The 12,732-nt window shown below is 36.4% G+C and overlaps 2 protein-coding genes across 2 annotated transcripts; both read right to left on the reverse strand.

Moving 5' to 3' along the window:
• Positions 1–167: 167 nt before the first annotated feature.
• On the reverse strand, positions 168–2,051 carry LOC115950296. Its single transcript, XM_031067517.1, has 3 exons — positions 1,914–2,051; positions 1,263–1,565; positions 168–689 (listed from the first exon to the last, which is right to left on the reverse strand). Exons 1-3 carry the CDS (start codon positions 2,049–2,051, stop codon positions 168–170), a joined length of 963 nt encoding a protein of 320 aa, XP_030923377.1.
• An 8,462-nt stretch (positions 2,052–10,513) lies between these two features.
• On the reverse strand, positions 10,514–12,104 carry LOC115994902. The gene has a single exon (XM_031119241.1). It carries the CDS (start codon positions 11,911–11,913, stop codon positions 10,714–10,716), a length of 1,200 nt encoding a protein of 399 aa, XP_030975101.1. The 5' UTR covers positions 11,914–12,104; the 3' UTR covers positions 10,514–10,713.
• Between the last annotated feature and the right edge of the window lie 628 nt (positions 12,105–12,732).

Genomic DNA, 12,732 nt, shown 5'->3' on the forward strand with positions numbered 1-12,732 from the left:
AGGAACCCGAAAAATGCATGCCATATTCAAAGATCATATGATGCTACTGCCTCCAAAATAATAGTAGGGTCACGAATATGACCACAATATTGACCTTTCCATGCAGATGGACAATTTTTCCACTTTCAATGCATGCAATCAATTGAATCTAACATACCTAGAAAACCTCAGCGTTTGCCATGAGCTAACAGTTTAGCAATGTCTTCATTATTTGGCTTTTTCAAGTATTCTTCAAAGAAAACATCAATTACCGCAGTAACAAATTTTTTCAAACTTTCTAATGCAGTAGTTTCTCCAATCCGAACATATTCATCTATCAAATCACCCGATACTCCATACACAAGCATTCTAAGTACAGCAGTTATCTTTTGTAATAAAGATAAACCAAGTTTGTTGGCACTATTTCTTTTTTGGACAAAGTAAGAGTCATGAGCTTCTACCTTAGATTGAATACGGAGAAAAAGAAAACACTTCATCTGAAATCTCCTACAAAATAAAGCAAGTGAATATATTGGTGTGGGAGCAAAATAATCAAGAAAAAGCCTCTCATAGCCTACCAAATGATTACATCGGATAGAGTGACGACGTTTAGGTTGTGATGTTTCTATAACAAGTTCTTCGATTATCTCATCCTCATCTGAGTCATCAAAAAGCAACTTGCGAAACAAAGAGCGATTCATGGATGCAACCTTCAAGACAATTGTAAAGCAATTATTACTATAAATGCAAGATTAAAGTCAAGTGACATAAGCCACAACAAAATGAATATAACCAATTTACACACAAGTCACAACATAAACACATACATCTAGTTTAAGATTAAAGTCAAGTGACATAAGCCACAACAAAATGAATATAACCAATTCATGCCCAAGTCACAACACAAACACATACATCTAGTTTAAGATTAAAGTTAAGTGACATAAGCCACTACAAAATACATAAATTACTACCAAAATACATAAAGGCCTACATAAGCTACTACAAAATACATAAAAGCCTAAGCTACATCCAAAATGCAATCAAGCCCATTAATTACGTGAACTTCGTCTTGCCATGATTTCCTCCTGGAGTTGTTCATAAAAAGCTTTTTGTGCTCCAGTCAAGCCACTTGTATCTTTCATCATGATTCTCTCCTCCTCTAACATATATTCCATCTCAAATTTTTTCTTCTCAATCTTAAGTTTTTCTTCACTTCTTTCCTTCTCAATCGCAAGTTTTTCCCTCTCAATAAACAAGTTTTCCTCTTCCAATCAAGTTACATCCTCAATAAATTTCAATTTCTTGGCCAAATATTCCCCTACATCTTTTCCGGTGGCTTTGTTCTTTTGGATGGCCTTTTCGATCTTCCTACCAATTGGCCTCTCAAAATTGGAAGTGCCACCAAGTTCGGACCCATATTCCCCTTCGCCAATAGATGTTGACTCCGGAGTTGGAGGCACGGATGCTTTTGATCTTCCATTAGGATCGGCAAACTTTGGTTGGTCCTTTAACATGAGCCAACAATGATTAAGAAGAAAGGGTTTCTTGTGAATCTCTTTATACAAAGCCTTCGCATTGGTAATCTAAAAAAATTAAAAGAAATATAACATGATTAATATATATCTTCAAACTATTGGTGAATGGGTATGTTAAAACTATTGCAATATAATTAATACCTTATCTTATTCGGTTATATCACTTTGATGATGTGCGTTAACTTTAACCATACACCTGGCAAACTTATTTGTCTTTTCACTAATCATTCCCCAACGACTTAGCAAGGAGATAATAGTATGTGTGGTATCGGATGTATTGTACTGCGTAAAGTTTTCCTAAACTTTTTGACGAAATGTATTCAGTGTTTGTTCATTACTGTTTATGGCATCAACACTAGTATTGAGCCATGCTTACATTAGTTGATCTTCCTCTACACTAAAGTTAGAGCCCCATTTTCCTTTTGTAGAAGAAGCATTTTCAACTTGAGGTGGAGGTGGAGAAACAAAAACTGATATAGGAGTATTTTGAGACGTTCCCAAAAGTTGTGAGTCAGTTTCTATATCCCCATTCATGATACCCGTGAAATATGTTAGGTCTCTACGTAACTTCGTGTCTCTACGTGACTCCATAAAATTAGAAAAAAAAAAAAATGTAAACTTTCCTATACACAGAAAATTCTCAAATTAACATTTATATCAAAACTTAAAATACTTAGAATTATAACAATAGAATATGATTATGCATAAATACTTAATTTGACATGTAACTCCACTAATAAAGAAAACAACAAATTCATTTTTGAGCATCTTAAAACCAAACTAACAATTTCTCATTAAAATGACCACAAGAAATCCTTTTTGTGTGCTTCTGTTGCTGGTTTTGTGCAACAGAATATAAAACTGGGACAAGAACTTCTATTACAAGAAAACCACACAACAAATTTCTGCAAATAGAAAATTCCCAATACATTCCAATACAAATACATTCTATCCATTCATGGATGCTCTGAGATCAAATGATAGAACTTTTCATTGAACAAGAACAACAAAAAAATTATTGCATCTAAAATAATAATCTGAAAGAACAAGAAAAAGAAATCATTGACCACATTCTTTGATGTTATACCCAAATCAAAAATCCCACATTCTTTGATGTTATACCTAAATCAAAAATCCCAAGCATCCACATGAAGAAGACAGAGACAACTGACCTGAAGTGGATCGGCGGAAGAGAAGTGGGTCTGAGGCGATTAGCGATGTTGGTTTGAGGTGGATGGCGGTGTGGGTCTGAGGCTGATTAGTGGCTTGGGACGGCTAGTGGGTCGGTGACGTTGAGCTTTGGTGGCAGCGACATTGAGGATGAGCCGGGCTGGCGGCGGTGAAAGTGAAACAGAGATGTGAGAGTTTGAGAGAGTGAGCTTGAGAGAAATTAGAGAGATGAGAGCTTTAGATGAGAGTGACTGAGAGAGGCACAGTGTGAGAAGAAAAAAAAAAAAAAAACCCAATGTTTATTATTTTAATTAGGCAGGGAATAAATTTTTTTTAGCTCTAAGTTACAGTGCACATCCATAGATAGATAGATATGCACTGTAACAATGAAGCTAAAAAAAAATATCTTTAACTCTATTGTTGTATGGTTATTTTTATGTTTTGGTAGAGCTAAAATAGCTATATAATTAGCTCCTATGCTACAAGCACTCTTATAAGATATAAAAGCATACTAATCATGTCTCAGGTCATATCTTCGTATCAGTCAAGTACAGCCCATTTGTCAAACTAATTGAAATTAACCACATATATGTCCACTCAATACAAAATATTTATAATAAGAGTTTGAGCTTTCGAGAATGTGTCATTGAATGCATGTACTTGGAGAACTTGCAGAACAAACATCTGAAGCACTTATTCCTCAAAAAGAAGAAAGAAGAAAGAAGAAAAAAAAAACATCTGAAGCACTTTACAGAGAAGCCAATTAGCCCTACCATTTTATCTCGCGAAACTGGGAAGCTACTGTCTACTGATGCTGCTGACTATACTCATTTTTCATCATGAACCACCCACCAACTTATATGAGTTGATTCCTTTGCTTTCTTTTACCCTGTCTAATCACTAATCAGTATCGTACTAGCAACAATTTCTTCTGAATGTGATGCGCACACACATTCACAGAAATTTCCCAGAGAAGCCTATAGATACAGTCAATTATTGGACAAAGAAAGGAAAATTCTGGTGACACTAATTGTGTACAATTCACCCATGTGGTGAGTTGTAATTGGTGAAAGAGTAATGGTGTTGTGCACAACTTGCCCATGTGGCGAGTTGTGGTTGATGGAAGGGTGACCCACCATCACCCCTTCACCAATTACAACTCGTCACGTGGGTGAATTGTGCACAGAATTATGGCACCAGAACCACTCACAATGAAGCCTCTAGATAAATATCACACGACTCCATGGACAATGCAACACATAGCTGATAGCACCTATTGGAATGTACAAAACAGGTAGACTATTCACAGAAGCAGTAGCACAATACACCAGTTAAGACTTGAAAAAACTGGCACAAGAGTCCAAAGACACTCCTCCTCTAATGTCAACGTGTGGTCACCATCTCAAGTCTTCTAAAATCGTCCTCAAACTTTTGAATAATCACCACCAGTTCTCTATCACATTAAATTCCAAACCAGTTACTGTCTCCTTTGCATGACAAAAATAGCACCCATAGACAGTCCCTCGCCTATTAAGAGTGAGTGAAATGGCCCTTTCTCAGGACAACTTGGACCACCCTCACCACCCCTTACCCAGACAAATCAAAGACATACTTTTGATTAATCCTCGTCTCTTTTTGGTGAGTAGACTAATCTTTACCATGCACCCCACTCTTACCTAGTGCTTCATCGCCATACATGTTAATGATGTTATCATACCTTTTCTATCTTAGCTTGATTTGAGGCTATAATTAGCCAGAAAGGAAGAAAGTATCTTTTGTAACAGTTACGTACACTGATCAACCTTTAAAAAGGAAACTTATTATGTAGTTTGGATCGGGACTATATTCCGTTCTTATCAAAGAGTATAAAATAAAATTACATTGCATTCAATTCACTTGTTAGTTAGTTATATAGATGATTTAATATACCTATTACAAGAGATAATTTTTCATGATTAGAAAAATATGTGTAGACCCTAAGGGCAATGCAATGTTGGTGTTGTGTCTTAACTCTTAAGAGTCAAGACCAAACAGACACAAATAAAGGAGTATAGAGCTAATCCCATGTCCATATTAAATTCACCACACCAGAGGGCCCATCTTACATCATGCATGCATTATGGTTTTGTATAAATTCTTTGTACATGTATATATTTTATCCACAATCCTCATAAGATACCTTTTGTAACTGCAAGAAGTGACGTTGTCACACACTCACACACCACGTTAGGCCCGTTAGGGATCGCAGAGGGTGGCATGTGATGTGAATGGGAGCGGTGGATTTCGCACGTGACCTGAGCAACGGTCGGTGGTGGTGGCAGTGACCGTTGGAGCATTTACTGTATGCTTATCTTTATTTGCGTTAGTGGTTTTGGGAGTTGGGACTGTTTATTGAATGTCTTTTTTTTATAAATGTGCTCTGTCATGTCTAATACTCTAATTATTGATGTTAATAAAGGATTTGAATGGCAAATTGTCAATATGAGACGGGGGGGCATCCAATTAATTAATGTTGCCTTAAGGCCTTCAATTGCATGTTTTCACTCTGAATATAGCATATGAAATTGTACTAAAGAATCAACCAAAATTGGCCTTTCTGATAGGGTAGTTGTATGAATATTAATCATACCGTCCACCATTTCCATTGAGTTACATGCTTTTGAGTAATTTATGTTTGGCACCATTTGCTGGATAAAAATCAAAAGGTTAACGAATGCTTTAAGAGTATTGAACTATGAAATATTTTTAAAAATTAGAAAAAAATTTAATTTTTTTACAACATTTTATATTTCTCATTAAAGTAGTATTAAAATTTTTCTAAAATGGTTCATTAACAAATGTTTTAGGGTACTCATTAATAGGACCCGATAAAAATAAAGATATGAAATGTATTCCCTAGATCTAATTTGTTATAGTCATATTATACCACCTCCTTATGTTATTTTGTTGACTTTATTTTGTGCCCAACTTAAAATTTATCAAGTTTGGATTTAAATACAATTGCACCATGTAATTGCCACATGTATGTGAGACTTTTTACTTTTTTACCATATTAACTTTTACATCTCACTTGCATGTGATAATTGTAAGGCGCAATAGTCTTAATTCATTAGGTTTCACAACTAGAAGGACTTCAAAATAAAATTTCTATGACTAAAAGAAAAATATTAACTTGTATTACAAATTAATGGTTAAAGATATCAAAGTCTAATTCTAGTCAAGGACTACATTCAATCCTACTTGAAGTGCAAGCAAATAAAATCCTAACCCTACTTTTTTTGTTTGTTTGCTAACTAATCATAATCTTACTTGAATGGCAGGTGTTGTAACCCTGGTTAGTTGATGAATTAGCCTACCCTATTATTTTCTTGTACAAAATAAGAAAGGCCCAATTGGAAATGTGGACAGCTTTTGTTGTCATGTGTTGGGCTTTTTGCATATTTATTTATTTATTTATTTATTTTTATTTATATACAAGATATAAATTCTATTATAACCTAATCTAAGTATATATATATAAAGCTCCCTCTTGGAGACTTGAACCCCGGCTCTTGCCCCCCACACCCTACAAGCACTTATACTTGTGGAGTGACCCCCCACCAAAGGTGCGTAATGGTAATTTTTATTTACTCTTAATTGTGCAAGATCTTGGATCATTTGTTCCCTTATAATCGTTATAGATTGTGTGTTATCAGTGCTAGGTTTATGTGACCTCTATTAACTTATGTCTTTTATACCTCTATCAAGATTCTCTCCTTTATCATCGATGCCAACCACTTTGTTGGTTTATCTTGAATCATTCCATGTCATGGACAAGATCCAACTACATTCAATAGGTATATGCATCTAGTTTTCTGGTTTCCTTATGATCAAGTGTCATTTACTATCTTGGCCGAGTATCATGTACCACACCAACCACAATAACCTCCTCTATTAGCTTTTTTACTAGTTATGCATCTTTAACATCTTTTATGGTCCGTTTGGATTAAGGGGAAGAAAGGAAGAGTAGAGTAGAATAGATATGACCCAGAATTAGTTAATTTTTAGCCAATTCTACTCTACTTCCCTCCACTTCCCCCTCAATTCAAACGAGCCCTTAGGTTATGTTAATTAGACCACAAACTGTGATCAGTGACCTTTATTGGATTTTTTTCTTTTCAGTCACATGTCCTTGTCTTCTTCAAGTATAGTGTTTTAGGCCATGCATCTAATTAGTAACTTCCATAGGTATGCCATCCACAGTGCCCAGCATTCAAGCCTTAATCATCGTGTGCAACTCGCCATCATTCTAATCTGTCGCCTACACTTCATTTGGTGACGTTGGTCCAGTGGGCGTTTGGGTTTCGATTATAGCTGGCTTTTTGCTTAAAATTTTCTATTGTTTGTGAGTCTCATATGGGCCTGCAACAAAAAAGCTTATTTCCACTTTCGGTAACTTAGGCCTTGTTTGGTTTAAAAAAATGGTCACTCATCACTCAGTTTTCATCACCTATCACTCATCACCCATCACTTCAAACACCCCACCCCGTTTGACACACTCACTCACTTGTCATCACTCAATATTTCTCAACTATTTGTGGGCCCCATACCTGTACCTTATGTAGCTTTTACTTTCTTTTTCTTTTTCTTTTTTCCTTCAACCCCCAGTACCCAAACTCACCGAACCCAATGAAAAAAAAAAAAAAAGAACTGAAAACCGAACTAGTAAAAAAAAAAAAAAAAAAAAAAAAAAAAGGAAGAAGAAGAAGACCGAACCCAGAGAAGAAAGGAATAAAAATAAAAAATAATAAAAAAGAGTCAAAGGTCAAAAGGTGCGGCTGTGGGTCTCTCCATGTGTGTTTAATTACAAAAATGCGATTGAGTTATGAGTTATGGAAACTGAAAACAACTTTTTAGTTGTTTTCAGTTTTCATAACTCATAACTCAAAAATCAGAGAATTGAGTGATGGAAACTGAGTCACGGATCATGAGTCATGGAGTCCAAACAAGTGTTCTTCCTTGGGCCCCACCAGTTTTAGATCATGAGTTATGAAAACAGGATGATATCACTCAAAACTCTCTTCATCCAAACATAACCTTAATTTTTCACACAGCTAGGTACTGTTTTTGGTCAAAAATCTACGACTAGGTACCGTTTGCAGGTCCCGCTATATTTTTGGCTCACATTTTTGCTTATTACCGTTCCCGCTCTGCTTATTATTTTGCTACAATACTTTTAGAAAAACAATTAGCTTATTTTATTTAGTTATTTATCTATAATACTTTCGGCAAAAAATTTTTAGTAAAAAACTAGATAAGTTGTATCCAAATAAACACCAAATTTAAAAATCAGCCTGCCATAAATATCTTACCATGCGCTCATTATGAAATATACTAACTTAAAAAGTAAAATTGTAGCTGTTAGGAACTTTTTTACTGCAGATTTAAATGGTCATGCTGAACCATCTTAATTCCTTCTCTCTCTTTCTTCCACATTGTCATGTTACATTATTTTATTGTTATTTTAACAACAATCATTTAACTATCATAAAGTTCCATGTTTTGTTTATTTGAAGGTTGGATTCCATTGCAAATCATTATCATCTTACTGTGCGAAATGGATACGACTACTGTGAAGAAAAACGGTCTTCGAAGTGGTCCATTATCATTCAATTCATTAATAGGTGTATTGTTCACAAACAGTATGATGTAAATTACCTTCATTATGAATTTCGTATATATTCAACGATCCAAGAAATGTTAGCTCATTCATAATTTTAATTTTTTGAGTGATAAAAGGATGTGGAGAGGTGATGCATTCAAGTGTATTAGTTGTGAGATCAAATAGAGATGAGAGAGAAGGGGAGGAATGATGGTTAAACTTTTTTTTTTTTTTTTTTTTTGAGAAAGATGGTTAAACTGGTACCACGTAGCTAGTATTTTGAATATATAATAAATTACATATTAAAAAATTAAACCATACATATACGCATAAACTTAGACTAAATATGTTATTGGTTTTCGGTGTAAACGGATGATATTCTTCTGCACCTTGATGTCATAATTTTAGCCAATTTGTTTTACTTTGTTTAATAAAAATAACAACTTTTTTTTCCAAAAATACTTAGAAGAGACAAAATGTTTTGCTTTTTTTTTTAATTATTTTTTTATACAAGATAAAAAATCTACTCTAATTTAATTTAAGTGTATATGTGTGTGAAGCTCCCTCTTAAAAACTTGAATTCTAATAATTTTCCTCTATATCTCACAAGTATTTATATTTATTAAATGATCAACGCACCAAAGATGTGCCGTTATATTTCTCTCTTTCTTAAAAAAGAAAAAAAGAAAAAGAAAAGAAAGTTTCCATTCTTTCAAACTTAAAGCTTGGAAAAATCTGCTCCAAATAAGGAGGGGATTGGACAACAGCATTTTTACCATCTCTGATCGTTGTATTGAAGTTCCTGTCAGTGTTCAGAAGAGCCAATCTGAATTTGCAAGATGCAAATCTGTGAACTTTGAGGACTCTGTAAGCCTAGTCACATTCTGACCACGAATTCACTGATTTTTACTCTCAACGGAATTAAACTCTCCAATTATTTTTACCCAACAATAAATAATTTCAAAATTTGAAGATCCAAATCCAATGCTCTCTCTCTCTCTCTCTCTCTCTCCCCGTACCAACCCACACTCCATCACATGTCGGCCGGCTCTAGATGCTCCCCAAATATCTACAAAATGTGAATTACAAACCAAAATAAAAACAACAAAGTACTACCCTCTCAAGTCTCAACTCACTTCCAAAATTAAAAAAAAAAAAAAAAAAAAAAAAAAAAAAAAAAAAAACTATACACAAATCAGGAGAAAAAAAAAAGGTGTGAAAGCCTCCACTTTTGTAACCTTCCAACTATCCCATCTCAAGTACGGACCCATCTGAAACTCGACTCACGCGGTCCCCAAATTTCCAAACTTGCCCATCCCACCCCCATTTCTCAAAATTACAAAAACTCCGCCATAGCTTTTTTCAGTTTTCAGTTCACACCCCCAAAATTAGATACGTATCCAACAGACTAACACCACGTACCTCACTCCCTCTTTGTTTTGTCTCTTAAAAGCTAAACTGTGAGAAGGGCTCCGTGTCAGATTCTGCAAGACCCCATATCTTTTCACCAATTCCAAGGAAAAAGAAATCCCAGAGTAAAATATATATCCCTCTCCCCTATCCCTATCCCCTGTTTTTTAACTATAGTTTCTTAAAAGAATAGATTTCCCTCACTCAGACATTTCCCTCACTTCCCATTGCCGTGTAACTGTGCCCCCACTGTCTACTACATAAATTCCTGTCACAAGTCTTACCTAAAAACATTAACCAAAAAAAACCCATTTTCCAAGGCCCAGATCTGTGATTTTGAACTCAGTACCATCTACCTAAAACATTCAAAAATTTCATGTTGATTATATTGAAATTTAAATGAATGGAAAATTAGCTCAACAATCGAAATTGAAAGCATAGCCAGCACAAAAGCAAAGCACGACGCCGTTTGATTAGTTGTTTGCAAATATCATTGAGAGAGATGCACTGTCCAGCCGTAGCACACCAAGGGCAAGGTTTTTGATTGGAGCCCAACTACCAAGAGTGAACAATAAATTCTCCATTGTAGTATTAAAAAATATACACACGTGCACTGGCTGAGGATTTAGAAACTAGAGCTAATTTAATTTCCCCAGCTTAAAAATTAAGCAATATTCCGTACCATTATATGAGCTGTAAACATAAATTAACAAGAAATACCCAAACAAAAGTATTCAATAATAATTTTATTAACATTATATAATATATGAAAATATTAACTGTAACTTTGATCTCTCTATATATATATTTGATTTTTGATCTTTTATACGCTTTGTTTCATAGTACAACGCGTTTCCCCGTAATTACTAATTTTTTTCTTTTACCCAAATGAGGAAAAATCAAACCCCGAGGATTTTTAAAATACAAAAATAAAAATATTAGGAAAAGAAGAAAGAGAAAAAGAATCTCCACGTATCATGACCGGGAAACCGATTCAGCCAGTTTACCAATTCTTTGCACGAGCTCCGGGGATAGCTTTTTAGCCGGTTTCCTCTCCTTCTCCGGTCTATAATCGAATCCCAACGCGTCCGATACCTCTTCGGAGCTCCACCCGGCCTTTCGGAGCGAGTCCGAGAACCGGTCCGCTTTCAAAAGCAGAGCATCGAGAACCGCTTGATTATCTAACAAAACCATCTCTCCTTCGAAGAATCCGGAGGCCGAAACGTGAACGATTTCGGATATATCCGATTCGTTCCACCCGCCCGACCTCAAAACGGATCCTATTTGCTCGATGTATTCCTCAACCCATTTTGGCATTTCGGACCTAGGCATCTCGAAGAATCTCTCCGGAGATGAAGACGAAGACGACGACGAGTTTCTCCGGCGCCGGTCTACGGCTGCGTCGCTCCAGAACTCCACCCATCTCGGTGTCCTAGCTCCGGCCGATCCAACTTGGTCCAGACTTCTCCGTGAGAAATTGGACGACGAACCGGCCGATTTCTCGCTCACGGATCTTTGCCTTTTGAGAATTTGAGGATCGGACGACTCGGAGCTCCGGAAGAGAGACTCGCGCTCGAAGAAATCGGATAGATCCAAACCGCAACAGAAGATCCGATTCTCGTCCACGAAGAAAATCGGGTTCCCGGCTAAAGACGGGTTACAAGGAATGTAGCAATGGTTGAAGATAGGAATCAAAAGCGGAGCTCTCTTTAGAGCGTTCCGGGCGACCCGTAGAGCCTTTTCCGGGTGGGACGGTCTAGGTCCCCAAGACTTCGACCAGAGCGTATTCCGAGCGATCTGAAACGAAATCGCGGCGATAGGAAGGTCGAGCGAGGCGCGGAGGTGGAGGCGAGAGCCGGTGGCGCGCCAGTCAGGGAAGCCAGGACCGACTGGTAGCCCGGCGGAGAGGACGGCACGGAGGTCAGGCGGGAATGCGAAGCCAAACTCAGCTTCGGAGCGAGCGAACTCGGCGTCTGAGAGACCCGGTTGGACTTGGATACCCGAATTCCGAAGGTGGGTTAAAACTTTATCTGCTAGAGAAGAGAACGAGAGGAGACCGTTTCGTGCAGGGAGTGAGGCGGTGGCTGATGGAGCGGCGGCTCGAGCCGATAGTCGGCGGAGACCGGCTACGTGGGCCGGGTTGAGACCGGTCATTCTCCGGTCCACGTCGACCATTGTGTTTCCAAAAAAAGTCTGGTTACTGTTACAAGAATTACTAACTTTTTTTTTCTCTCTCTTTTCTGTTATTGCCAAGAGAAAGAAAATCAAAGAGAGAAGTAAATTATTAGTATTTTTTAGAGAGAAAGAGAAGTAACTGTTTGTGTTTTGAAGAGAGAGAGAGAGCGGAGTGAGAGTGCTTTTTGGTTGGGGGATAGGAGTTTAGGAAGAAGAGGGAGTATAGGTATTTATAGCTGTGGCAGAGTGGGGTCCAGTCTGAGATTTTGGTAATGGAAGCATTCGCTCCTCTGGGTTCCTTAATTGCCCTTGGAGTTTGTGATTATGACTGGTGATAAAAGGTTTGCCATACTTATTCATATTTTTTATTATTTTCTTTCATACAGCACCCCACAAAATTACAAATTACAGCTTACTTGTTGTTGAGCAACGGCTCTTTTTCATTTATGGCTAAAATGAAAAAATAGGTCTAGTAGACTAGAGTCTTGTACTAGACTTTTTAGTTGTTGTTGGGTGATTTATGTGATTGATTGGGAGGTGATTTTGGTTTGTTACAGTATTTACATTCGGTTATGCATCAAAATGTACATTTTATTATTTAAAAAGTTGTTTTATTTATTATATTATTTTACTTTACAATATATTTTATTTTTTATTTTTTCACTATATTATTTAAATATATTTTTTTATTCTTTATTTACTATTTACTTGGGAGAGTGTGCGAAGAGAGAGAAAATTATAATAAAATAAAGGTTAATAATTGTTTATTGGAAGAGAGGGACAATAAAATATAATATGTTAGTTTTATCATCTAACTAC

The sequence above is a fragment of the Quercus lobata genome, chromosome 6 (genome assembly GCF_001633185.2).
Source record: "Quercus lobata isolate SW786 chromosome 6, ValleyOak3.0 Primary Assembly, whole genome shotgun sequence".
NCBI lineage: Eukaryota > Viridiplantae > Streptophyta > Magnoliopsida > Fagales > Fagaceae > Quercus > Quercus lobata.

What these genes read in the sequence shown, in the direction of transcription:
- LOC115950296 (XM_031067517.1), bottom strand. Translation starts at nt 2,051, where the DNA reads ATGAATGGGGATATAGAAACTGACTCACAACTTTTGGGAACGTCTCAA. An exon ending in AATGGGGCTCTAACTTTAGT is followed by an intron (nt 1,566 to 1,913) that starts GTAGAGGAAGAT and finishes TAATTTTTTTAG; the next exon opens with ATTACCAATGCGAAGGCTTT. An exon ending in AATTGAAATTTATTGAGGAT is followed by an intron (nt 690 to 1,262) that starts GTAACTTGATTG and finishes ATTGTCTTGAAG; the next exon opens with GTTGCATCCATGAATCGCTC.
- LOC115994902 (XM_031119241.1), bottom strand. Translation starts at nt 11,913, where the DNA reads ATGGTCGACGTGGACCGGAGAATGACCGGTCTCAACCCGGCCCACGTA.